This window comes from Taurulus bubalis (genome assembly GCF_910589615.1).
Source record: "Taurulus bubalis genome assembly, chromosome: 14".
In the NCBI taxonomy this organism is placed as follows: domain Eukaryota; kingdom Metazoa; phylum Chordata; class Actinopteri; order Perciformes; family Cottidae; genus Taurulus; species Taurulus bubalis.
Genome location: NC_136602.1, coordinates 9,513,848 through 9,539,589, shown reverse-complemented (window position 1 = coordinate 9,539,589; position 25,742 = coordinate 9,513,848). Strand labels below are relative to the sequence as shown.

Sequence of the window (25,742 nt, the reverse complement as noted above, 5' to 3'; positions counted from 1 at the left end):
TCATCATACTTGTTCCACATTTGCGCTCCAGCAGCTCCCATCAGCCGCTCCTCTCTGAGATTGGATGAGAAAATGCATCTTATTGGACGGCAGGGCAGGGCTGTGGTGTCAGGTGATGCACAGACAGCCACTATCTCTATTTTCTCTCTTTGTGGAGACATCACTGGTCTCTCAACCCGGATGCTGAGCCACAGCTATCGATAATTTTGCAGCGCTGTAGGCAGAGCGAGGGGGCGGACATATTCCAGTACCCTTGAAGCGGACAGGTCTCCCCCGGATCCTCACGCTGCGGGACCGCCTGGCCCCGCATCCGAGCCTGGAGGGCAGGCGCTGCAGGGTCATCATTCATACCTAAGACAGGGGAAAGTGTAGCGGCCACACTAAGGGCAAGCACGTCCCTGCTCCTGCAAGATCGTGACCACTCGCACGCCACTGGAGCCGTAGTGGAAGGGTGAGAAAGAGGGAGGAAGAAAGAGAGAAGAGCATCACTACGGAGAGAGATGGCGGAGTGCGGGCGGAAGGCGCTGTCTCTCCTGGAAGCGGCCCGCTCCCGGTACGAGAGCCTGCAGATATCCGACGACGTGTTCGGCGAGTCCGGGGATGACAGCAGTGACAATCCCTTCTACACCACCTCCGGAGACTCCGACTCCGACAACTACACAGCCGAGGCGGGCGAGGAGCAGCAGCAGCCGCAGCAGCAGCAGCAGCAGCAGCAGCAGCACCAAAAGCGGTGCGATAAGGAGGGCAGCGGACACCGCGGGGCATTGGGAGGTGGTGGCAGCGGGAGCAGCGGAGCCGGTCCTCCGGGCGCGCTGTCCCGCAGCCAGGCAGAGGAGGAGGGCTGGACGGAGACCCTGCAGGACGTCACGGTGCCGCCGTTCAAAGAGACTTATGGTGAGGCGCGATGCAACACGAATAAGGTCAAGTGTGCAAAGGGGGGGACAAGTGTGTGTGTGTGTGTGTGTGTGTGTGTGTGTGTGTGTGTGTGTGTGTGTGTGTGTGTGTGTGTGTGTGTGTCTGTGTGTGTGTGTGTGCATACTAGGGAGTGAGTGACAGAGAGAAGCGTGCCACTGCATCATTAATTGCTGTTCAGTTTAATAGCAAATGTTTGGCCTTTGATACCTCACCGCTTGGAGCTGTTGCACACACGCTGTCCTGTGTGTTCATGTTTCAGGGCAGGGCAGGAAGACACGCTGTTCAATTTAGAGAATCAACATGATGTCTCTCCTGGTTCTACACACACACATTACATTAAGCAGAGTGTACTGTATGTAGAATACATACACACTATTGTGATTTAGTGTGTGTGTGTGTGTGTGTGTGTGTGTGTGTGTGTGTGTGTGTGTGTGTGTGTGTGTGTGTGTGTGTGTGTGTGTGTCGTGACTGCACTGTACACCCCCACTGCTCTGTCTTTCTTTGTTTCATTCTATCTTTGTGATTATTGCATCCAAAACCTGCTGCTAACCAACATATACCAAGCTTTTAGTCTGTTTGTCTTTTTTATTTTTTTATCCATTTATCTATCACTAAGTACTGCATGCATCAAGCAGCAGGGTTTGGGTTCTCACTGTTAGGCTGTCTTCCATCTCTTCGGCCTCAGCTGAGGCAACAGCGAGGGGTAGAAATGCCATTCTGTGTTCACTGTGACATGATGCACTGTGGCACCCTGTGAGGTGAACCAGCATATGGCTGTTTTAGATCTGGACCAAGCTGCTCACAAATAACATAGAAACACACATAGGAGCATCCACATACAGAAAGCACCTACAGTGAAGGTGGTGGCATTGGCCTGTTGGATTACTGAGCAGCACAACAAACAAAATACGAAACAGCTTTTTTCTTCTGCCCATGTTCCAGATTTGAAGGGTGGTGGTGGTGGTGCTGCCTGTTTCACTCATCCAAAATAATGCAAACCAAATTGAGCTGAGATGGGAAAACATAAGAGGTTCTTTGAGGTTGCTGGATGTTCTGTACATCCTGCTCCTTCCTGCTCTATTTGATGTTTTCTTTGCTCTGTTGACCTACGCTTGGGAGTCAGCAGGTGTGGCTGTCTGCGTTGTACAGTCTGGTCTGGTTTATAGCGATACGTTTACTGTCTGTTTGCACAAGCAGGGCCAGTGTGGGTGTGGCTCCGCCATCTTGCATCAGAGTTGAGATGATTAAGAGCTGCCTGACTGGATGGAAGCAGGACTGCCATGGAGCATAATCACACTTCAGACCTCAAGTGGCCGAGAGCGTAGCTGATTTTATCGGCCTGAACAGCGCAGACTGACAGCATCCTGAGCATCAGAGTATCTAGATGCATTTACTCCACCCATTTTAATGGCATGGGATGAGACGCTGCTTAAGGCACTAAATCAGACCATGTTGGAAACGTCATATTCTTATGATGTCGGTATTTCTCTGTCTCACTATCTGCCCAACTGCCTGGCTGTCTTTTTCTCACCTTCCCGTCTGTCACCCTGTCCATTTCTCTCTCTGTCTCTGTCTGTCTTACTGTCTAGCTGTGATGGTGGTGACACAGACACACTGCTGATATGACAGCTCGCCTCTTTGGAGACTGTGCACCCCGTACATAAATCATCAGCCACCGCCATAAAGCATCGAGTCAACCTCAAACAAACTCAAAGGCTGGATTGTGTTTGTTTAAAGTTACAGTGGCAACTCCTTCTTGGTTTTGAAGAGTTGTTTTGCTTGCATGACAATGTGGTTGAGCCAAGGTCAGGTTTACAGGCGATGTTTTATGTCAGTGAGAGACCCTGCAGCCGGAGAGGTTCAGGCACATGAACAAGTTGAGGATTATCCATATAGCCACATATCAGATTATGTAACCATTTTATCGTGATGTTGAAGGGAATTAGGAGTTATTTATTCATTGACTTTGCTGGGCATGTCCAATAGATTACTGGTTCTGTCCATATGTCAGTTTATCTGCCTGATGCTGTTTTTCTGAGAGTCGTGTTTCACCATTCAGCCATTTGGAAAAACCATAGATTTACACAGACTCACAGGGAAATTTTAATTTATTCCGGTACACATAGAAGGCTACTGTACGGCACATTTACTGTTCGACAAGCAGAGATGCATGTCTGCCACTTTAACACACACACACACACAAAAAGAAGAAACCTAAAACAAAAGATACATTGAATTGAATATGGGACATAATCATGCAAAGACAAAAATACAAAATTAAGTAGAATAAACTATAAATATACAAACCAGATATAACTTGTTTCCACGTGGGCTATGGATTTACAGTGGGATTGTAATGTAATAGTAATAATAACTAATACTGCAAAAAGTAAAAAATACAGGAGACAAATATGTTCATGCTTTTATTATTTATAACAAAATTCACATATCGCTGACATACATGCACTGTACTGGGTAATACTGGAAAAAATATGATTAAGGCTATAGTGAGATAACCATTTAACTTTTACTTAAATTAAATAGCCATTTGAATTATTTTAATCATCTGTACACCAAAATATTTAAGGGTTTTGTCAGATTAGACAGATATGACATATTTGATTCCTTGTGTGACTATTTAATGCAATTTGGTTGTCAAAATAAATGATTCATAACCCAAAACTAACAAAATTAGTTGTCAAAGTCTTTGTTTCACACATGTGAAGACATGAAGATGTTTCTGATGTAATAAAGCTCAGTAGAACACAGGCCATTTTATATGGGATTTGCCCTCCACTAATATACTGTGTGTTGGTATTACACATATTCCTATTAATATTGTGTGTCTATTTCAGCATATTTCTAAAAATAATCAGAAATTGTTCTCAAACTCATGTTCTCTTTCTGTAATTTTTGCTAAAAACAGAGCGTAAAGCATGTTTTGTCTATTTGAAGGGTTTATCCAACTCAACTACACAGTAATCTCTCATTCTTAAATCCATGGCTATAAAAGCTTTGCCAGGCAGATGCTTGTCCCTCGCCAACAGGAATACTCCAGATAATCAAGAGGGATTATACTCCTCTCCGTAGGTGCAGCATGGTGGAGTTTTGTGCTTATGCAAGGTGGGAAATTGATATTTCAATGCTTCCCTTGTTGAGAAACATTAGCTAATATTAGTAGTCTGAAGAAAGAATTATGTAAATGTTTGATCTAGTTGTGTAGGCTAGATTGTAGATCGGCTGGCAGGGATGTATAAAGAAGATCTATGGAGGAAATAGATTAAAACAATCCCATTATCCATAAAAAGGATGAGTTCTGACTCAGGTTGTATTTTTGGCTTTCTCTTGAGATGAGCTGATGTGAGTCATTTTGTCTCGTTGGACCTTACATCTGAATGTCAAATGTTTTTATGGATGAATGGCTCGCTCTGAGGAAGTCGTACTGGATTTTATATTCAGTTTTCAAATCTAATGGAATGTAAATGAGTGGATTTCAAGCCTGGCGGCTACTTCTGCTGTCTTGGCCGCAAGCACCAGCTCTGTGGGCCTGCTGGTCTTTTTTTCCTCTTGTCATCCTCCTCCACATGATGTGCCATTTAGGTTTAAACCTTGTGCATGTTATCTTTAACTCAGCATTAAAAGACTGAAAGAAAAGTCCTTTATTATTGTGGTTGCAACCACTCAGGACTGGAGAGGCAAGAGAGACAGAGAGAGAGAGAGAGAGGAAAAACCTTGTTCTACTCTGTTCAGAGGTAATGAGATTGTGTTGTTTAATTCAGCCTGAAGTTGTTCTTCGTAACATCCAAATTCCCTCTCACGGATCCAACAACCTTAGAGAAAATCTCTAATTTATTAGAGCAAACACATGAAGCCAGTCACTGCATTCTGTGTATTGATTGTGTGGCTTAAATGCAACACCTAAAAAGCTTTCAGACAGAGAGCTTTTAAATGGGAGGTTAACTAGTGGATTATAATAGATGAAAGAGGGGAAATAGCTTTATTGGATACGTTTGACGTTCTTTATACTAGTCACTATTCAGATTTCCTGTTTTTTACTTTAATCTTAATTAAATGTGTATTCATTATCTTAAGCTGTTTACCCTTTACTTAAAGATAACAATTTTAACTGTTTGTCCTTAAAGCAAACCATTTGAACAGTTTGTCTATTACTTTAGTTTAGAGTGTGCTATGTTACGTTTGCAACAGGTTTAGTAGCATCGATTATTTGGTTTTAAAAAGAAGGCAAACGTTGCAGTTTAAACAACCCCATCGCTCATCAGTTGATGCTTCACTGACATTGTGACTTCACACGCTTTTCATTCATGGCTCCCTCTTGACCCGACTATCAGATCAGAACAAGACTTTGACTCAATGGCTGCTATAACACTAAAGCAATGAGACACTGAAACCTTCGGCAAGTGTAGAAACGCCCCGCTGTGACAGGGATCCCCGTGTGGTGGCTGTCATGTTGTGTAAATGATCCAACAGCTGCCCTGGGCCTGTGACATTTACACCAAAGGCTTCTGTTTCTGATTCATGAAACAGCTCAGTGATTTCATGGGACTGTATATGTTCTTCTGACGATTTAATACAATGCAAGACTACTATGACAGTGTAGTTTATGAAAACAAGAAACAGTTTGTTTGTATGCATCCATCCCACACAGCCTTGACAGTGACAGCTTAACAAAATCTAATTGTATCATGTCTCACAGTGTCAAAAGAGAACCTTTTATTCAGTCAGTCAATTTGTTGGCACGGTGCCAAAGTTGAAAAACTGTGATTAAGTGAGAGTTGTGACTTTGAGTTAGCCCACATGGGATTCTCTATCTGTCAATCTGTCTATCTTCCTCTATCATAAATGGGTTTTTTTCTCCCTTCCTGTCCTGATTCAGGCCCCGCTCAGAAGATGCCGGCCACCGCCACAGCCATGGACTTCTTCCAGCTCTTCGTCCCTGACAATTGCATCCAAAACATGGTCACCCAGACCAACATGTATGCCAAGAAGTTCCAGGAACGCTTTGGCTCGGACGAAGGCTGGCGCCCCGTCACGACCCAGGAGATGAAGGCCTTCCTGGGCTTCGTCACCTCCACCAGCGTGCAGCGCTGTGAGTCCGTGCTCAGCATCTGGAGCTCGGGCTTCTTCAGCAACCGGAGCATCGCCTTGAAGATGAGCCAGGCGCGCTTCGAAAAGATCCTCAAGTACTTCCACATCGTGGCTTTCCGGCCGTCACAGGGAAGCAACCAGGGCCTGTACAAGATCCAGCCCTTCCTGGACTCGCTGCAGCAGTCATTCAGCTGCACCTTCAGACCTTCACAGACGCAGGTACAGTATGTGCACTCGGAAAGCATCCTATTCATACATCATTGTTTTCTGGTTATCACCGTAGGTTTCAATCTGAGATACAATATAGTATGTACTTTTAATACAGAAGCTAAGGAGTTCCCCTTTAAGCTTGTAAAATAAGAATGTAAAGAAAACATGCTCTTGAGGTAGAGCAAACCATTCAAATATCTTTGCAGGGAGTCGCAGTTTGAACACCATCTTCACAGCAAGTATTTGGGAAATGCAGTCATTTTTAGCAGACTATCTGTCCAGAGGCCTCATTTCAACTTGTTTTCAGTGACACTGTATGTATTAGAGCCACATTTATGCAACTGGGGCAGTGGAGCGCCTGCCTTGCAACTCTATTTCGGGTGGGCTGGAGTTTAGTCAACTCCTGCTTTACTTTCTTCTTGAGATATACAGATTCTGAAGGAGCAGGGACTAAACAACCTGATCAAAGTAGTATCTGTTCAATCTAATTAGCATTTATATATCAGTGTTGTGCTTTTGTTCAACTTGATTCCTGTAAGAAAACAATACAAAGTGCTCTGCACTCAACCTTGTTTATTTCCTGATGAAAAACAGGCTTATAATGAGTGTGATTAATAGCAAAAGTAGAGTAATAGAGTGTTGTGGCAATTCGCAGAGGGAAAGGAGAGCATAGCATGTAATTTGCTCCTGAGTGTCCCACGTTATTACATTTTTATTTACCACTTACTCATGAAAATGGTCGCCATAAAAGTCAGAGCATAAGGTTGCTTCCACTTCATTTCAGGACGTTTCTCATTCAGCTTCACATGCTTCCATAATCATAACAAATTAACTATTCAGATTCTGGTTATAGCCATGAAGAGAATCATATTCCTGTGGGATCTGATGCCACCTCTGCAGACACTGACAAATTAATACATTTCTGGGAAGTAGTGGAGTAGATTGTTTTATGCAGTATAAGTGCTTATAGCATCATCTTCATTGTGAAAGATGATGTCAGTGCTGTGATGCTTTTGAGGATACGGGCTCCTAACGGCAACCCCCCTCCTCATATCACATCCACATTGCATTCAGCATTATACGGTCCAAAAAGCTTAAGTGTAAATGATGAGTTTATTTCATTGTGAAGAAATGAAGGGTTCGACATTAGTGCTCTCTTTCCACTTTGCTCTAAAACCGTCTAAACTGAGACGATGAGGGCAGACCGTCTATCAGACAGCATCTGTGTGCGATGTTCACAGTGCATCTAGGCATCTAGGTATCTGGGCCAGTTTGTTTTATCTGTTGGTGTTCTGTGCCAGGGGCCGCGAGTGGGTCCAGATAGTGAGAGTGGCGCAGACTAAAAACTGTTTCTTTCACAGATAATGGAAAAGTAATCTAGCCACAATGAATGACTGACACAGATGGTAGGAAAGAAGTTGAGCTGGTTTGAGTTTTAATTAATCTGTTGTTTATTTGATGAATCAATTAATCATTCGGGCCATGAAATGTCAGAAAATAGAAGAAAAACATGTTTAGTAGCAACAGTCCAAAACCCAACATTATTAAGTTTGATATTATAGAAGAAAAGCAGCAGATTTTCACATTTAAGAGGCTGTAACAAGAGGGTTTGGGTATTCTTTGAAAATAGTGTCTGATTAATTTCTGCAGATCAAAACATATAACAACAAATCAATTCAGTATATTTTTAATTGAGGGCAACATAAGTGTGTGTGTGTGTGTGTGTGTGTGTGTGTGTGTGTGTGTGTGTGTGTGTGTGTGTGTGTGTGTGTGTGTGTGTGTGTGTGTGGCAGTTGTGCCAGACTGAGTATGGATGTGGATGATGTGTTGACACGGTTTTGTATTGATTTGCACATGTAAACTCTTAAAGAGCATTTGTCGCAATCCTAACAGGGCATCCACTGCAAGACAGCGAATGAGTGGATAGATTGATTTTTCTCCTTTCTTAGTACAATACAGGATCAGTGAACCTGTTCAAATTATTTGATTACTTAAGCCTAGAACACTAACGTTACAAATAGTAACACCATCACTAACGTCGGGTATATTTTACCCAATATAATTCACCTGATAAAGAATACTTCTCATCAAAATATATTAAAATACAATAATACAAGGCAAATTGAAGTACACTTCTTTTATTTTAATCTATAGAACTTCTCATAAAACAAAAAACATGTATCATGGACCCTAAAAAAGTCTCTTGGGTGAAAAATGCGGGAATCGTGATTAAAACTAGAAATAATGGAGCTATGAACTTGTTATTTCGTCCACCCGTTCCTGGGACATGTGAGCCTTGTCCGGTGAAGGAAAAGTGTCCCTGCAATGATAATATTCACCCGAATTTATTTGACCCTCTATCACTAACGTCGGGTGAAAATCACCCGAATACGTGCCTGTTGAAAGAATCAGGGTTTGGAGCAGAGAGACACGCCTACCTTCAATAACATCAGTGAGCAGCATGAAGCTACACAAAGACCCACGCAACTCGGACAAAAGCAACACAATGAAAATTACGTAACCACATCTCTGCGTTCCCTTCAGCTTTAGTCAAATCATGATGGAGCGGGAGGACGTGGCGGGGAAGACACCGGAGGAAGGGAGAGCCCAGACGCATTTGAAATGCAAATATTTGTTATGTGTGGATGAAAGCATCTCTGGAAAATATGAATAGATAAATGCACCAGGCTTGTGTAATCGTCCAAGGAAGGGTTAGATAATATTTGGTTTTGTGCATAAATGTTCTGTTCGCTCCCAGACTTTTAATGTATGTATGTATGTGTGTGTGTGTGTGTGTGTGTGTGTGTGTGTGTGTGTGTGTGTGTGTGTGTGTGTGTGTGTGTGTGTGTGTGTGTGTGTGTGTGTGTGTGGATGGATATGTGAATGTGTGTCAGTTTTTAATACTTTATTTAATCCTCATTACGAAATTCATCCTCAGTATCTGATTCTGATGCTAACTAGTAGAGACAGCGATTAGACCAGGGAAATATTAAAAAAAACAAGAGGCAGATGACACAGTTCAACCTACTTACTTCAATTATTTTTCAGCAGTTTGACTGATGACTACAACACCAAGTGGCTGATTTTACTTTTTTGGGAATAAAACATAATTATATTCAGTGTACTATCATAAGAAACAAAGAAATTCTGCTTTTTGCATTTGAGAAATTGGAACAAACAATATTTTTTATTATTATTTTGCTTGAATTAAGATTAATTGATTACCAAAATGGCCGCAGATTAATTTTCTGACCATCAATTAATCGGTTAATTGACTAATTGTTTCAGCTTTATTCAGCTTGTTTTAAAAAGAAAGAAGAAGCATGAAAATAGTTTTATATATCTGTTTTAGTTTTATATATTTATTTTCCATCATATTTTAATTTTGATCAAATTGCACCATGCAGCAGACAGCAGAATCGTTGATAACTTCTTTGAGTTTTCATGTCTATTTCATTTTTTATTTCATTTATTTTTTCATGAGGTTTTGTCTGAAGCTAAAATACTCAAGCACAGACCATGAAAGTACTGCCTTTAATTTGTTTATGTAGTTTTATAGTGGTTATGGAAAGATGTAGACACACAAATATTGAAGGGGATAACATCAAAATGCAAAATAAATCTTTTTTAGGACAGCTCTGCACAGTTGGAGTGGGTTTCTGCCCGAGGACAGTGTGTTTGTTCTCTCTGCAGCATCGCAGGCTTGTGAGGATCTTCAATTGGCTGGCTTCTCTCGCCAACCCTGAGCTGTGATGTTACATCATACAGACCTCATTCTTATGCCTCACTCAAATACTTTTTTTCCCCATTTGTTAAGGCCAGCCATTATTCCAGGAACACATTGCGTACTTTTCTTGTGACACTGTTATATAAATATCCATCGAGACCAACTCACATGTACAGTTGCATTGCCTGTGTGTTTCCAGGTTCTTCATGAGCCCTTGATAGACGAGGATCCGGTGTTCATCACCACCTGTACGGAAAGAGAGCTGAGGAAGAGGAAGAAGAGGAAGTTCAGCCTCTGGGTACGACAGTGTACCTCCACCGGATTCATCTGTCAGGTAACAGCAAACAATACTTAATAAGCAATTAGAAATCTGAATAGAAGCAAGATATCGTGAAGAGATGAGAGAGAAAATAGTGCACGTCTGTGTGTTTGCGTTGAGGGTATTTTAATTTGCTGCTTTTAAACTTCATGGCAGAAATCTAATTTATACCATCAAAAATACAAGAAAAGTCTTCAGTCTTGCTGAAATCGAAAAAAGCTCTAAAAAAACATCAGAGACTTTGATCTTCACCAAGTTATAAATCTCATTCTCAGCTCGGCAATGTTGCATCATATTGCATTAAACCAATTACTTAATACAAAATGTTGGGCTTTAAATTAAAAAAACTAATCAAACTCATCTTGAAATAATAAATACCTTCTGGGCAAAATTTTGGCTGTCAGATTTTTCTTTTGAGGTAGTTTTAGATTTGAATTTACTGCTGGCTCTGATCTCAGGCAGGCAGGGCTGCTGCTCACTAACAGCCGTTCTCTCACTGCAACCTTCCACTCCTTACGTAACACTATTTAACTAACTGAGGCCAGGCCCTGCAGGAGGACTGACAGACATGACCAACACATACTGTTACAGAAGATAGAGGAGAAAACATTCAAAGTGGTTACAATGTCCTGTATAGTCCCACACAATTTTTTCTTGTAAACGTAAATCTCCTGTGTGAAACGAGTCGTGCGCAAGAAGCCTCTCCGTCATTTATGAAGCCACGCCCCATTAGCCAACCCGTTTAACAAATATGCATTAGCATTCCGACACCGACTGTGGCCGCTTGGCAGTCACTCATTCTTTACCAGTCCACCGTCTCAGATCTTCTCTCTTTAAGTGAATTGTGTCGAGGGAGAAGAGAAAAAATCTGAAATAAAACAAGTTAATGGAGTGAATCAATGAGATTCCATTAGCCAGCGCACCACACAGGGATACACAAACAAGGACACACACACAGCGGTACGTACTGACCACTTAGTGTAATAGCTAAAGGTCTGACGTAGACGCCGGCTAATCAGGCTAATGCCGTTCAGCTTGTGAACAACAGCAGGAGCGTAAGTGCAAGAAGGACACTTGGCTGTTTGTGGGTGTACATTTCTGTTTTTGTGTATTTGATAATGGCTCACTGTGGAAGCCGAGCTCTTCTGTGTGTTGAGCTCAGAAGCAGCTCAGTCTGCCTTGATCCAGAGCGATGCATCTCAACAGCAACTGGCCAGATTGTCATGAAATATTCATACTCACAGCCTCAGTGGTCGCTCCTAAAACATTTTGGGACATTTTCAAAAAGTTATATATAAATATAGGGCCTAATTTATCAAAATGTATTATTCCGCAGATTACCATGACATTTACAGATCACATGGCACATGATACAGCACTTTTCATACACTGATGGGAGGAGCCAAGTGCCCATCAGGACTAACTAACATTCACACACAGCTGCGGGAGCAATTTTGGGGTTAAGTGTCTTGCCCAAGGTCTCGGTACAAACACAACCTATGTTGCAGTTGATAGTTGATGCCTTAAATAAACATTTTTGTATATTTTAAAATGGCATATTTCCCATACATGTTATTGCCATATTACTATGAAACCTATTAAACACACTCATGAGTTCAGTATTGATTTGAGCTTCTCCATGGCCTGTTCTCTAGTGTCACCTCGGGACACATTTTAAGACTTTACGAAAAACTAAATCGTTACTTCTTCAAATACAAGTGTGCAAGGACTTATATAGTAGCGGCAGAATTCTTTTACACAGAGGAAAATGGTACTTCGAACTGAAATATAATTACTTATTAACTATCTATTTCATCTACATGTCCTTTCTCTTTCTGCAGATCTCAGTCCATCTGAAGGAGGGCACAGATGGTCTGGCCACCTTGAAGAACAAGCCTCAGCTCCACAGCCTCGTGGCCAAGCAGCTCTGCCAGAACATCTCTGGCAAGAACACCATCATCTTCACCGGGCCGTCCATAACGAGCCTCAGCCTCTTCACAGAATTCAGCAAACAAGGTACACAAACAAGTTGTACCAGCTAATGTTGAATCTGTTGGTCTGTCTCCGTCATGCTGCCGAGATAAAACACCTTTTCTTTTTCCATCTGCTTCTCCTCTGTCATCGCTCTCCGTTTTCCCTGCGATGCTGTGCAGATTGTGGTCTCCCTCCTCATCTCTTTGCATTTTTTATTTCCTGATTTGTTTTTAGCCGTGACGATAGCGTCTTCTGGCCAAACAGCACAGAGAGGAAGACAGTCTGATGAAATGAGACTTCATAGCACTAGAGTTTCAGCTTGAATGACTCAGTATCTTCATGTGTCCTTACACCCCGAGGGAAACACCTTCAGCCAAATGGGGAACTTGTAAAAGCAGAATCATGTCATGTGTCAATGAAAACGTAGGCTGGTGGATTGTTCCTGTAATCGTCTCTTGCCCTTTTTTGTCAGCTAAGAACTTAAATGTTTCTAAAAGGAGATACTAATGTCTTCAAGACAAAGCTTGCATTGTATACTTTTGTATTTTGCCTACATGTCTTCTTCTACATCTTGACAACTAAATATTACGCTAAGTGGCTTGTTAAGATGGATGGCCTTTTTCTGGTGTTCAACCAGTATCGACCATAACAGCCTCATGATGCTCTGCGATAGACTTAATTGCCTTTTGACTTGCACAATAAATCATGGAAGATTCAGCGGGGAGTGTTCAGCCTGGTCACAGCTCAAAAGATCAATGGGGAAAGTGGCGACTTGAAAGAAACGCCATTTACTGCTACACATGACAGTGAGGAGACTTGAATCCAGACCGTTTGTATTGCTTTACTGTTTCTGTTATAGCCTACAAAAATAACCCATATTCTCATTATTATCTTATGTGATCATTAATCAGAAGTTGCTCAGCAGGAAATAGTTTTGGAATTTATGATATTTTATGCTGATATTCCATCTTTGAAGCTGATTTTCACAGAGCTCTGATTTTCATGCTCATTTTACCAAAGGCATACTTAATTATGAAAGCATATAATCCGGTTGTGGAGTCACATCTGAATTATCTTCAGTGACCTGTTATATTCTTTCATAATAATATCAAATGTGGGGCAATGTCCTCATTCCATAAAAGGCCAGAATTGAGCAAATCAGGTAGGAATACAAGAGTACAGCGAAAGAATATTCAGCAAAACAGATCCAGCTTTTTTGATGATATCATCACCACAAATGCTCTTTCACTAAACAATAGCCGAAAAGCAATTTTAAACTCAATCGGGCCGAGCGGCAATACACAAAGTAAAGGAAAAACAAATCTAGATATATAGATGCGATATAATGCTGTCACCCTAATTGGACGAAGCTACCACGAGGCATTCAGACGAAGAAAAACTCAGTTCTGAGGCATTGCCTAACATCTTTCTTTCAAATTCATCATACTGGAATAATTAGCCGAGTTAATTACCTCTGCAGCACTTACTGTGTGGACACGCACGCAGACACAGACAGAGAGACAGACACACACACACACACACACACACACACACACACACACACACACACACACACGTATTACACAGATAGAAATCATTCTCCAAATTGAGAACATTAACAAATCAGCAGCACTCAGCCACATAATAGTTTTGCCGCTGCTCATCCATGTAAGAAATAAAGAAATATAAACGGTGGAAAGACAAAAATAGCACGAGAAGGAGAAGAGAAGAAGTGGGAAGCTGTGAGAGAGATAAACGTTCTACAGTATTTTATTCGGTGAATTTTGGCAGAAGGCATGAAAAGCACATCAAACTCTTATGAATTACTGCAGGGACTAGGACTGCAACTATCGATACGTTATTCAAATAATAGTTTTCCCTATGAAATATTAGAACACAGTGAAACAAATAGCCATCACAATCTCCTGAAGCCCAAAGCGATGTCATCAAGTTCCTTGTTTTGTTCAGCCAACACTCCCAACAAAAAAAAAATATATATATATAAATATATATATATGTAAGAAGATCAACTCATACTCACATGTGAGTATGAGTTGATCAGATGCTGGAGATTTGGGCCATTATTGCTTAAAACATGAATTTGATTACATTTATTAAAAATGTATTCACTCATAAAATAATTATCAAATATTTCTCTGTCGATCAACTAATCATTTCTGCTCAAGATAAAAAAAACGTAATATCATTCATGTTTGTAGGACTGCAAATAATAATTACCCTTATATAATTTTTTTTTATTAATCAGTTGGCTATTACTGAAACAGTAAAACAAATAAAGAAATAAAGAAATTTCCCAAAATCAAAGTTGATATATTAGTGCAAAACGCAAAAACATTTTCTTTAATATCGTAGAGGACAATCCAAATCTGCAACTATTCATATTTGAGAAGCTGAAACCAGGGACTCCTTTTAATAGTTTGCGAAATAAATGACTGAGTAATGAACAGATCATCAAAATTATGACCAATTAATTGTCTGCTTGTCGACAACTAAATAATCTACGAATCATTTACCCTTCAACTGGGATTTTATCTCTTGTAAAGAAGTGCCAGCATATTTCCTCACATCAGTGTAAATACTCGTAGAATGGCTTTCAGTTTCAGAGGTATTCATACAAATGCCACGATGTCTTTGTATGTATGCCGTCTCCAGATATCTACTGTTGTGGTCTGCTGAGCACCAGGAAGAGCGACTGTACAGGCTTACCACAAAACATGCTGGTCTGCAGCTCTACGCCGGCGCAGCGCGGCCAATCACGAGTGATGATGAAGGGCAGCATGTCTCTGATCAGCTGGTACAACAAGGGCCACTTCAGGTTCCTCACCAACGGTTACTCCCCAACAAAACAAGGTAAACGCTGCCGAGGCGCCCAGAACTCAAAGTAGATTTGTCTTGTTGAACCATAAATGTTTGAAGTATTTTAGTACCGGAGACGGTGCACATAATATGCAATGCTGCACATAATGCATGTGTTTGTAATTGTAGGCAACCACAAATGTGCCATGATTTTTTTTTTTTATCTGACAATTTTTAATAGAAAATAAGATTTGCTTGACGGTCGTTTCTGGATGTTACCATGAGGTGAAATTGGCACCTCGTTAAGCATTTGTGTCAGGAAAAATCAATGAGAGCTTCTAATCCATTATAATCCATTTCAAGGAGGCGGCAGGATCATGATATTCCCCTTCTCTCAAAATGTAATCCACTCTCCTTGAAACAGTTTTGTTCGGTTTAAACTCAGTTGAGTGTGTGTGAGCTCTTTGAAGGAAGAATGTGGAAGCAAAGTACCAGATCAGTTCAAGAGTTGTTATCCCATATTGATTTTCTTTCCTCTATGTGTGCTCGTGTGTGTTTGGTTGCAAGTGTTTTTCACTCTAAAAAGTAAAACTATCATGATTAGGGATTGTTATTTGATCAACTCAATGTTGACGCAAGCGTTTTATATGATAACAGTCTGGATTTAGTTCACGGCTATTTTAACTAGGTGTTGCAGTTATTAAATGAAGCATAATTCTGCAACTGCATCATGCATATCTTGCCCAAATCTATTTCGCAATTGATTTTGCCAGACAGTTATGGAGATGCTGAAAGTTCCCAGAACAGCTGAGATGTTTTTTAATTGGTTAAGACCAACAACAGTCCAGAAAGTGAAGCATCCAACCCACCAGTTTTTAGTTACACACATTTAACCGCTAACATTAATAATGGCTGCATTACCATTAACATGTATCTGTTTCAGGATATTGTGCATGCTGGCTCACCGTCACCTCACTGTTAATTAAATGCAACGGAAAAAGTCGCTAATGTTATTACCTGTGCATCTCCAGCTGTGACAAGTCTAAGTGTTTGCTTTGAAAAAGACTAATTAGCAAAGCAGCCCTGCAGTTGGCAAAGAATGAAGAGGCCTGCTAAATTATAAAAGATAACGAGGCGCACCTGGGCCGCCTCCCTCATGGAAAGGAGCGCTCCTTTTCCTCTCCCTTGTGTGGTTGTTGGCTGGGTGACCACATAATCTGGAGGAAATCTGTCTCTTCAGTGGGATCTCTGCTGTATGTCTCTCGCTCTCATTGTTCTGGGATGTGTGTTTGTGGCAGGTATCATCATTAAGAGGAAAAGTGGGGAGATCCCATGTCCCTTGGCTGTTGAGGCCTTTGCGGCGCACCTCAGCTACATCTGCAAATATGACGACAAGTACAGCAAGTATGTACAACATAGCAAGTTGGCTCAAGACGATAAAGTTACTGTGTGATCTTTAACCTGCTTTCTCCTCATTGTCAGCTAAATATTCAGCCATGACGTTGAAAATCTTTAAGATAACATTAAGTGACGCTTTCCGTTCTCAAAGACAAGTTCTTCGGCAACAAGTCAGTGCTCATGAGATTTCAAAACGACACTTCTCTGAGATTTGGTTAGACGTAGTAGTAAACAGACTGGATTAGAGCAAAAAGGTAACGGAAAACATTTGGAATTCCCCTCAGCGATTACATCGCCGCTTGTTTCGAGGCAGCCGGTGGCAGCACTCTCCCTCAATACTGGACCAATTTCAAAAAGTGTTGTCTCCATTAGTCATTTCGACACAAAACGTGGAAAAATAGGGTCCAAAGTCACACTCATAATAATTCGTTTGACAGAACATCTTTGTGTATAAACCCTGGAGTAAGTCTCTATTTTCCTCCCACAGGTACTTTATCTTCCATAAGCCCAACAAGACCTGGCAGCAGGTGTTCTGGTTGAGCATCAGCATCGCCATGAACAACGCGTACATCCTCTACAAGATGTCTGACGCCTACACAGTCAAGCGATACAGCCGAGCGCAGTTTGGAGAAAGACTGGTCAAAGAGCTGCTGGATTTAGACGACTGCTCCCCCACACAGTGAGGAGGAGGAGGAGGAGGAGGAGGAGGAGGAGGAGGAGGAGGAGGACAGCCAGATTGCAAAACATGACACACACACACACACACTTACACACACACACACACACACACACACACACACACACACAATTCCCCACAAATGTACACTTATTTACGGTTGTACAGACACTGCATTCTGTGTCTATGTGATTATACTGAAGCAGTGCCAAGCCTGTGTTTCTCTTCCTCTAGTTGTTTTCCATGGTACTGTAAATATTCATGAACACACGACTGCACTCACAATACAGAATCATGAGCCATGGGACAGTTCACATGCCTCAGCTGCAACTTCCAACCACATAGATGTGCTAAGGATTCGTCAGCAGGAGCTATTTCACAAGCAGACATGCAGGCGGGAACAGGGACACCGGGACGAATTTCACCGTTAAATGATGTCAGCTTCAAGTTTTAACTCTTATCAAAGAGTGGAGGTATTGACATCGGCCTGAATCTCCCGTGTGTGTGTTTAAACTTGTACTCGTCAGGCTAAAAGGCTACATGTAGCTTGATATTTACACGCTGCAAAAACACCTGTGAGCCTGTAACAAACGCTTAGTAAACCAGGACGACCAGGTGCGTTCACACGCTGCATGCATAAAGAATCTGGATTGTGATGTTCTCTTGTTTGGTGTGAAAAGGATTCTTGCTCCAGGGGGGTTTTGAAAATGTGTGTGTGTGTGTGTGTGTGTGTGCGCGTGTGCGTGTGTGTATGTGTGTATGTATTTAGCGAGTGGAACTGCCATTTGTGTGTGCAATGTTGAGCCTGGGGACGTAACTGTATGGCTATTGTGACCCAGATGTGTCGTGTTGCTGCATACTGTATTCACTAGAGGAAGACTGTCAGGGGACGTAAAGCCACACACAGCAGTGTGCCACCAACTCACAGCCTCCCACTTCAATAAGCTTGGTTTTTTTAAACGGTAAATAGTCATGATTAGAAAAGTAATAATTCAAGCTTTTTAGGTTTTCTTTATTATTAAGACTTAAACAAAATATTTAAAACTCTTTGAATGACAACATGAAGTAACAACCACACAATTGTTTAATCTTAATTCAAGTATTTCAAAATAGTGAAAAGAGCTTAAAAAGAGCTTAAAAAAACATTATTTTCTCATGGGAAAATGTTCCAACTTTGGCAGAAAATGTCAGTTCACATCTTGCATAATGAAAAGTGGATTGAGAAAATATGTTTCATGGGGCTTTAACAAAATAAATCAAACAATAAATGCCCTTAAATCTGCAACCTACTTTTGTACCAACACTTTCAAAGGTGGATAAACTCATCTAATTTGTCTATTCTCACAATTATCTATAACTATACTCTGCAGTTAACTACTCCTGTATTTAACTGTGCTTCGCAGGGCACAACAAGTTCAATGTCTCCTTGATTGAATGTTAAGCAATCTTTTGGGCAAGATGGCAGGGGATTGAAAACATATTGCTTGGCAAGATTTGGCACAGGAAGTAAAAAAAAACGTACTCACTGGTGGCTTATAACATGTTCCAGAAAACCAAATGTTGCAACACATCGTAATGTAGACAAGGCTTTGGGGCCCAAATCTCATCAGGAAGTCCAGAAAGTGACACATGATTTTATAACTGGATTGTTTCTATTATTGAGAAGTTTTGCAAGAAATAATCCCTGTGGATATACTGTCTATAATACATGTTTTTAAGAAAAATCACATAACGCCATCTCGTATGAAATGGGAAATGTCTTGCCAAGTAACAGATTCAGAACTGCCACCTCTCGCCGAGCCAACAGAAGTGTGAGTGAAGAGGCGAGCGTTCATCTGATTAAAATGCACCTTCTGTCTTCCGACCGCACTGCTGTCTGTAGCTTTAACAAGGATTCACTGAGTCCACTTTGCTTTGCTTCACATGGTATGCAGTCAACATGTTAGTGTCACGCTGGAATCGTTATTTAAGTGAAAGGTGTTGATGTGTGCTTGCTCAATCAGCATGGTGCGATGTGTGAATACATATTACAGTCAGATGGCGGTGGTCTTTAGAGGTGTGGAGGGATCCGCCGGCAGGACTCATGCACTTTCTCTCATCACAGTCTTGCACTTTGAGGAGAGTTGTTAAGTTAGCAACTGTTTACTAGATAATCATTTTAGTTTTTAACACAATGACACTGTTCTCGGGAAAATATGGGAATAAATTAATAAGTTCTGTAAATATAGGTAGATACATTAAATGGATTGTATTAAAAAAAATGCCAATGAAATAAGATGGAAAAGTAATGACTATAACCAAAACAGAAAATATTTCCACTGTAGATTTAGAGTACAAGGTACAGTATGTATGTGTATATTTTGTCTACAAATTACTGCACTAAGTGTGTGTCCATAATCACTCTGTCACTGAGACTCAAGATTGTGATTTTTTTACTTTTTCACTAATCCAAAGCATTGTTGTTGTCATTGTGGCTCGTGTCGAAATGTGTTTAATTCATGTTCACTTCAAAGTAGCAATGTTAACACCCTGTCATGTCATGTAGTTGTCAACTAGTGATTTTAACGTTGAATATTGACTAATTACACACACATTTGGTGTGAAATTAATTAGGCCGTAAGCTGTAGCCATTTGAGATATATACAGTATGCGTTATTTATTTTCCCAAGAGTGTTTTGTCCAGTCATGCCCGACTGTGCTGTGATTGCCGAATGATCCGGTGATAGCAATGTTCTTTATAAACATGTGACAAGAACGTAGACTGCATATGAAGATGGATGACGTTGTTACATTTGACTTATTTAGCAGCTGGCTATTAGCTAGCTTTTGTCCGCCTTTTGTCCGCCTTTCTGGCGGACAACCCTGAAGGCAAACTTCTCCTGTGAGCAAAATAAACCAAACAGCCAATCATAGCACAGACATGGCGAAACACCCTTGTAAAAAAAAAAAAACATTGCTGATCTCATAGTGTACTGACACTTTCTGGAGTGTAGCAGCAAGGTGAGACGGCACCCTACTGGACAGGATACTCTACATTTTAAAATGGTGTTGGGTTGCTTCCATTTGATTCCACCAGTTTACATCAACATTTAACACTCATACGGGGAAAAAGAAATCCATCTTATAAACGGCATGAGAGCCGATTTATTCTCCTTCACCGCAGAATTGGCCCTGATGCACGTGTGTGTGTACCTGCGTGTCGTGGTCCGAGTAAGGGGCATGGATGCAATCATCACTGAAGCAGAAATAGACGCGGCATGTTGAAAATGATGAAATCCAGCTGTTTAAAACAAAATAACCTTCCGACTGCGTCACAAAATGGTGAAGCACATATTTGTCACACTAACACCTTGAGATCGCCACGGATGTGTGGGACTTCACTGAGGTTTTATCTACAGCTTATATCACTCAGCTCAGAGCAAAACTAAGAAGAAATGATGCACTAGGGACAGTGCAAGGCCATGGTTGCTTGGTAACAAATTATATGTGAGAGGGAGAAAATGAGTCGTATTTTCAAGTTTTTCTGCCCATATTATAAAATTGTTAGCACCCCAACTGCTGACTGAGAGCTGAGCGGCTTCCCGTCGTCTCCTTTTTACCATCTATCAGAAGAGAAGGGCCGAGGATCCTCCCCCGTAATTTTTTTTTTTTCATTTAGTTCAGGAGAGGGTTGCGTTTTAGAGCATATAGATCAAACATGGCTTCATTTTGAACTCTCAGTTTGATACCTGAAGTGATTATTCTGTCCAGCCGGCTCTATTGATCAGCCATGAATCAGATATTTCTATAGTGCCTTTTCCGTAACTTTTTGCCCTCATTGCAGAGGTTCAGTGTTGATGTCGTGAAATAGAGTTGATATGAATGATTAGAACAGTTTAGATTTAAAAAAAATAATATGGTAAAAGATCCTGTCCTGCATTGTGTGAATAATAGAAACTAGAGAAATACATCTTTTACTTCCGTGGATGAAAATGTTTTATGCAGCCCTATGCCCTTGTTGCTGTAATGTCTCAACTCAAGTAATATTTCACATAATTGGTGCCACTGGAGTTAAACTACATCCTTTAATATAACATTTTAACACATCTCAAAAACACAATTGTCCAAATAAAACATCTTTATGAATTGGGTAATTTTAATAATGTTCCATAAAACATGATAATGGTGGACCTAGTTTGTATCTTGGAGGAAAGAGCTGAGGTCCACTAAAGTCAGAGCATGCCATTTCCAAATATAGCCTTAAAACAAATCAGAACCACCAATATAATTATTTTGATGGTGTTTTTCTCCCCCTTTTCTACCTTGTCTTCTTTTACAAAGAGCAGAGTAGTCTAACATCTTTGCTCATTTGTGTATGTCAGATGGGCAAATGGGAGTAAACAAAGACAGATAGGAAGGAGCAAAGTGCTGCTCAGCCGCCATGAATATTTGTCTTTCGTCCAGTTTTGTCAGTCAAGAGATTATCCCTAAATCACCTGTCAAAAACTTGCAAATAGATGCCATGAAATAAATTTACTGTTTGTTTTGTGGTCACGCAATGCAGATATTTGTGCTGTGCTGTATGTTTGCCATCTCTGTACAGTCTGTCTGTGTTTGTATCCGGAGAGTGAGACAGTTATCAGTAAAGATATTAAATAATCTGAGTCACTATCTGTGGATGTGATAAAATAATTCAAATGGCTGACCTCAGGGCTTCATAACTAACTGCTGTACAATATATTCACTTATTGAAATAACATACATAGACTGAATGGACTTCTATAACCGTATCAGGTGCTATCAAACCACTGTAAAAGTAATAGTAGAGTTAGATGTGTTGTTGTTCTTGTTGGGAGCTCAGCAACCAAACAATGGACACCAAGGTCGTTTCACATTTTTCCGGATTAAAATGTCAGAAATATTAATGTGACAAGGCACCCAAAGCAAACTTTAACCGTTCAAGTGGTCGGACTATTTCACTTCACATGATTCTGGTTTGTGACGGTGGCCGCAGGATGTTGAGTACTGTGGGCTAAAGTGTTATCTAGTTTCACAGAAGCGCCAGAAGGATGTGTGTATGTGCATGTAACGTTGGGTGGAATAATATGTGTAAAATAAATGGTGTACGCTGGACCAGACTTTCTAAAAATGTGTGTGGTGATGAGTTGAACAAGGTTGTTATGTAGATGTGTCTTCATTAAAACTCGCTACAAACTTGGAGCATCTTATAATTCACCAGGAATTTCCAGGATTCACAGATTTAATGTTAAATGTGCATCGTTTTCTTTCTTCAAATATGTTTCTGTGCAATACATAATATTTTCAAATAAGCTTTCAATTCAGCAAAGACACTCAAAGAAACGTGTTTTCCGGTTCATAGTTGGAGACTGTATGAACATTATTGGGGTGTGACAATGGGCTGAACATTATGTTTTCCTTAAAAAAAATCTCAAAATAATATTCCAGTATTGTTCTCTGTGTATGGCAAAAAACTAACTTTTATGACTCACTGATCCATTTATTTAGTATATAATTAATGTCTCAATAAAAGCTGAAGTAACGTATAAATATTGGGTCGGAAAAACATAACAGTAATTCACATGCTCTCCCAAAAGAAGTTACTTATACACTTTCTTCAGCAAAAAAATAAATGAATCCCCCTTTTCTTACTGATAATTTTTCACTTCCCCTTATTTGACTAAATTATCCACTTAATACAAGATGCAAAACTGTGCTCATGCTGCTACGAACAAGTCACATATGTTTTACATGTGTTTGTATTGTTATGTGCTGAGGCCTCTGTTTTTTAAAGATTGTTTGTTGTTAAACCTGGCACGCTGCTCTACTGCATGGTTGCCTTGTAAAAAAAGAAAATTCCCAAACTTCTGATTGTGCTGAGATTTTGCTTTCAGCACTTTAAGGAATCCAAACCTGTAATTTAACGCTGAAGGCCAACCTGCTGAACTAAGTATGTGTTGCTAAACAGGGCTTGGTCTTCATGCCATTTTTCACCTTATTTGACCTGTGAACTAAATTATAAAGGACTGGCTTCCTCTGTCACCTGCTGTCAATCTCAGCTCCTCCTGCCAAGGACTGATGTTGTTATGAAGTGTGTGAATACACTTTACTTTCTCTGTGAGTATTTTTATTTTGGTTTGAAGAGTTGTCGAGGCTAAAACCGGGCTACATGTGGCTGACAATATGTTTTAAAGTTATATGTAAACCTTAACAGTTTAGGTACAAAAAAAAGGAGGAAAAAAAGAAGAGTGGTGTGTCTGCTTTAATACGCAGGTGTATGTGACAGTGAGAGGTTATCGGCACCCAAGGATCATGTTCTGTCTCACCTCTACTTAAAGCTCTGTATATTTGCCACCATTTTGTACACACAGTATCTTATAAATGTGCCTGCCCAGAGATGTATTGTGGTTTAGAAAAGTATATCATATGTTGGGCTTGTGTTGCATGGAGAAACATGTAAAGAAAATTGTAAAGAAAGAGCAGCGACAATAAGACACACCATACTCCACAGGTAAGAAATTAGAAATGTCTGTTTCTCTATGAAAACAACATTGCAGTTGTTAAGTATTGATTGGACACACAGTACAAAGTGAAGAGACAGAAGAAGAAAAAAGAGCTGTAGAAAAAAAAAACATAAAGAATAAACAAGTGTAACATAATCTATAAGAATACAAATAAGAATGAAATAAAGTACAATGTAACAAATGAAAAAGAATGCTGAAACAGAATAAAACACATTGAAGATGCAGTTCTAAGGTATTGTGAATAACACAGATTATGCAGATAATGGATATCAGGCCACACTAAGACTGCCGTGATTAGCCATCAGTAGCCAACCCCACACATGTCCGACAGTCACGAGCAGTTTCATGAACAGGTTTGTGACTGGGCTTACACTATAACAGTGTTATGAAGGGAAATAATACAGTAACTTGATCATCAGGAACAAAATGCATACATAAATAAACACACTTGGCATAAAATCACCAATCATTAAAAAAACAGCTGCATAAAAGAAGAAAAAACAGGAAGAAAAAAAACAATAAACAGTAAACATAGGTTGCAATACTTACTTTCTCTCTTGCTTTTTTGACGAGGATGAAATGTGTTGCAGGAGCTCACTGCACCTTGAAGATACATTTTACTTGTTCACTCAAAGTTTATTCACTTGGAGTTCTTGGAGGGTTTCTTGTAATGCTTTCACCATAGTTCTTTAGTTTACATAAAAAAGGTTTGTTTAAAACTGTGAAGTTAATATGATGTTAGGGAAATGTGAGAGTCAAAGTCATTAGTGAAGGCAATAATGTTGTAATTGATGGATGTATACTTGAACCACATTGATGGGCTTGTCTATACTAATGTGTTACTGTGTGTTACATAGCAGCAATAATGTAATGTGAGAATAATGCAGTAGAGGGCAGCAAATCATAATTGTCTCCGACACATTATGTAAACTCCCTCTGACCAGCAGCTCATCGATCATACCAGAGGGTAAACGGATTACAATTGGTCCAAGCAGCAAAGTGAGACTGTATAATTGTATTATTGTTGCGCCTTATTGATGACAAGCTCCATAACAGACAGACCTCCTAAAACCAGGGATGTAACTTACGTAAACAGCAACCTCCAGGAGGAGGTGGTTTGGCAAAAATAGTGGCATGTTATCCCATCTGCAGAGCTCAAGAACCTTTCAGAGAAAATATTATTCCTGCCTCTGACTGTGTTTGGTAAAGCAACATGTGTGTGTGTGTGTGTGTGTGTGTGTGTGTGTGTGTGTGTGTGTGTGTGTGTGTGTGTGTGTGTGTGTGTGTGTGTGTGTGTGAGAGATAGAGATAGAGAGAGAGAGAGAGAAAGAGTAAGTGATGGAGAATGAAGGTAAAAGTTATAATGATTTCTACAGAACAGAGACCTGTGGAGAAGTTGCGCAATAGAAGACCGCTGAGCTGCAGCTCGTCTTCATCGCTCACACAGACAGACTCAGGAAGGGCCTGATGGGTGGTGAGACAGACAGACAGACAGACAGGCAGATTGAGTGTCAAGCTTGAGCTGTCAGCCAGCAGCAATACCGGCTGACACTGTAAATAGTTAATTAAATCTCGTTTAATTGTTATAGTCTGTGAGTTTAATTGATTTTGTCACCTTTTGCACTGTATGGACTCACTGCGTCCTGCCAATAAAGCAGCTGCTGAACTAAACGGAGAAGGCAGAGAAAGATTCAGACAGAAAGATGAACTGCACATTAAATGCACCTTTTTACTAGGATGTCATGCTGTAGCTGGGAGGGTTGGGTTTTGTCTCCTATTCAAGACAAATAAACAGCAGCAGGAGAAGACCTCAGAGCTTACACGGAAGTAAAAGCAGCAATACCACTGCGTAGAAACACTTTGTTCCAAATCAAAATTCTCAAGTACCAAAAGTTAAAGTAGCATTTAGCATGAAGCATTCATGTGTAAGTATTGTCTTTGATGTTGCAGCTCTGTGGAGCTAATTGTAACTATTGTATATACTGCTGGTCATTGCTATTACATTATCATTCATTAGTTTATTGTGTTTCGTATTAAAAATCTAAATCTGCAAAGTATGGGATAAATGCAGTGGAATAA

General features: G+C 40.4%; 1 protein-coding gene across 1 annotated transcript; it reads left to right on the top strand.

The window, feature by feature from the left end:
• Window positions 1-500: 500 nt before the first annotated feature.
• On the top strand, window positions 501-17,149 carry pgbd5 (piggyBac transposable element derived 5; the record flags this gene model as incomplete). Its single annotated transcript, XM_079229784.1, has 7 exons — window positions 501-894; window positions 5,810-6,240; window positions 10,158-10,292; window positions 12,119-12,293; window positions 14,925-15,122; window positions 16,367-16,472; window positions 16,954-17,149. The coding sequence occupies 7 exons, from the start codon at window positions 501-503 to the stop codon at window positions 17,147-17,149; spliced, it is 1,635 nt and encodes a 544-aa protein (XP_079085910.1).
• Window positions 17,150-25,742: the final 8,593 nt, after the last annotated feature.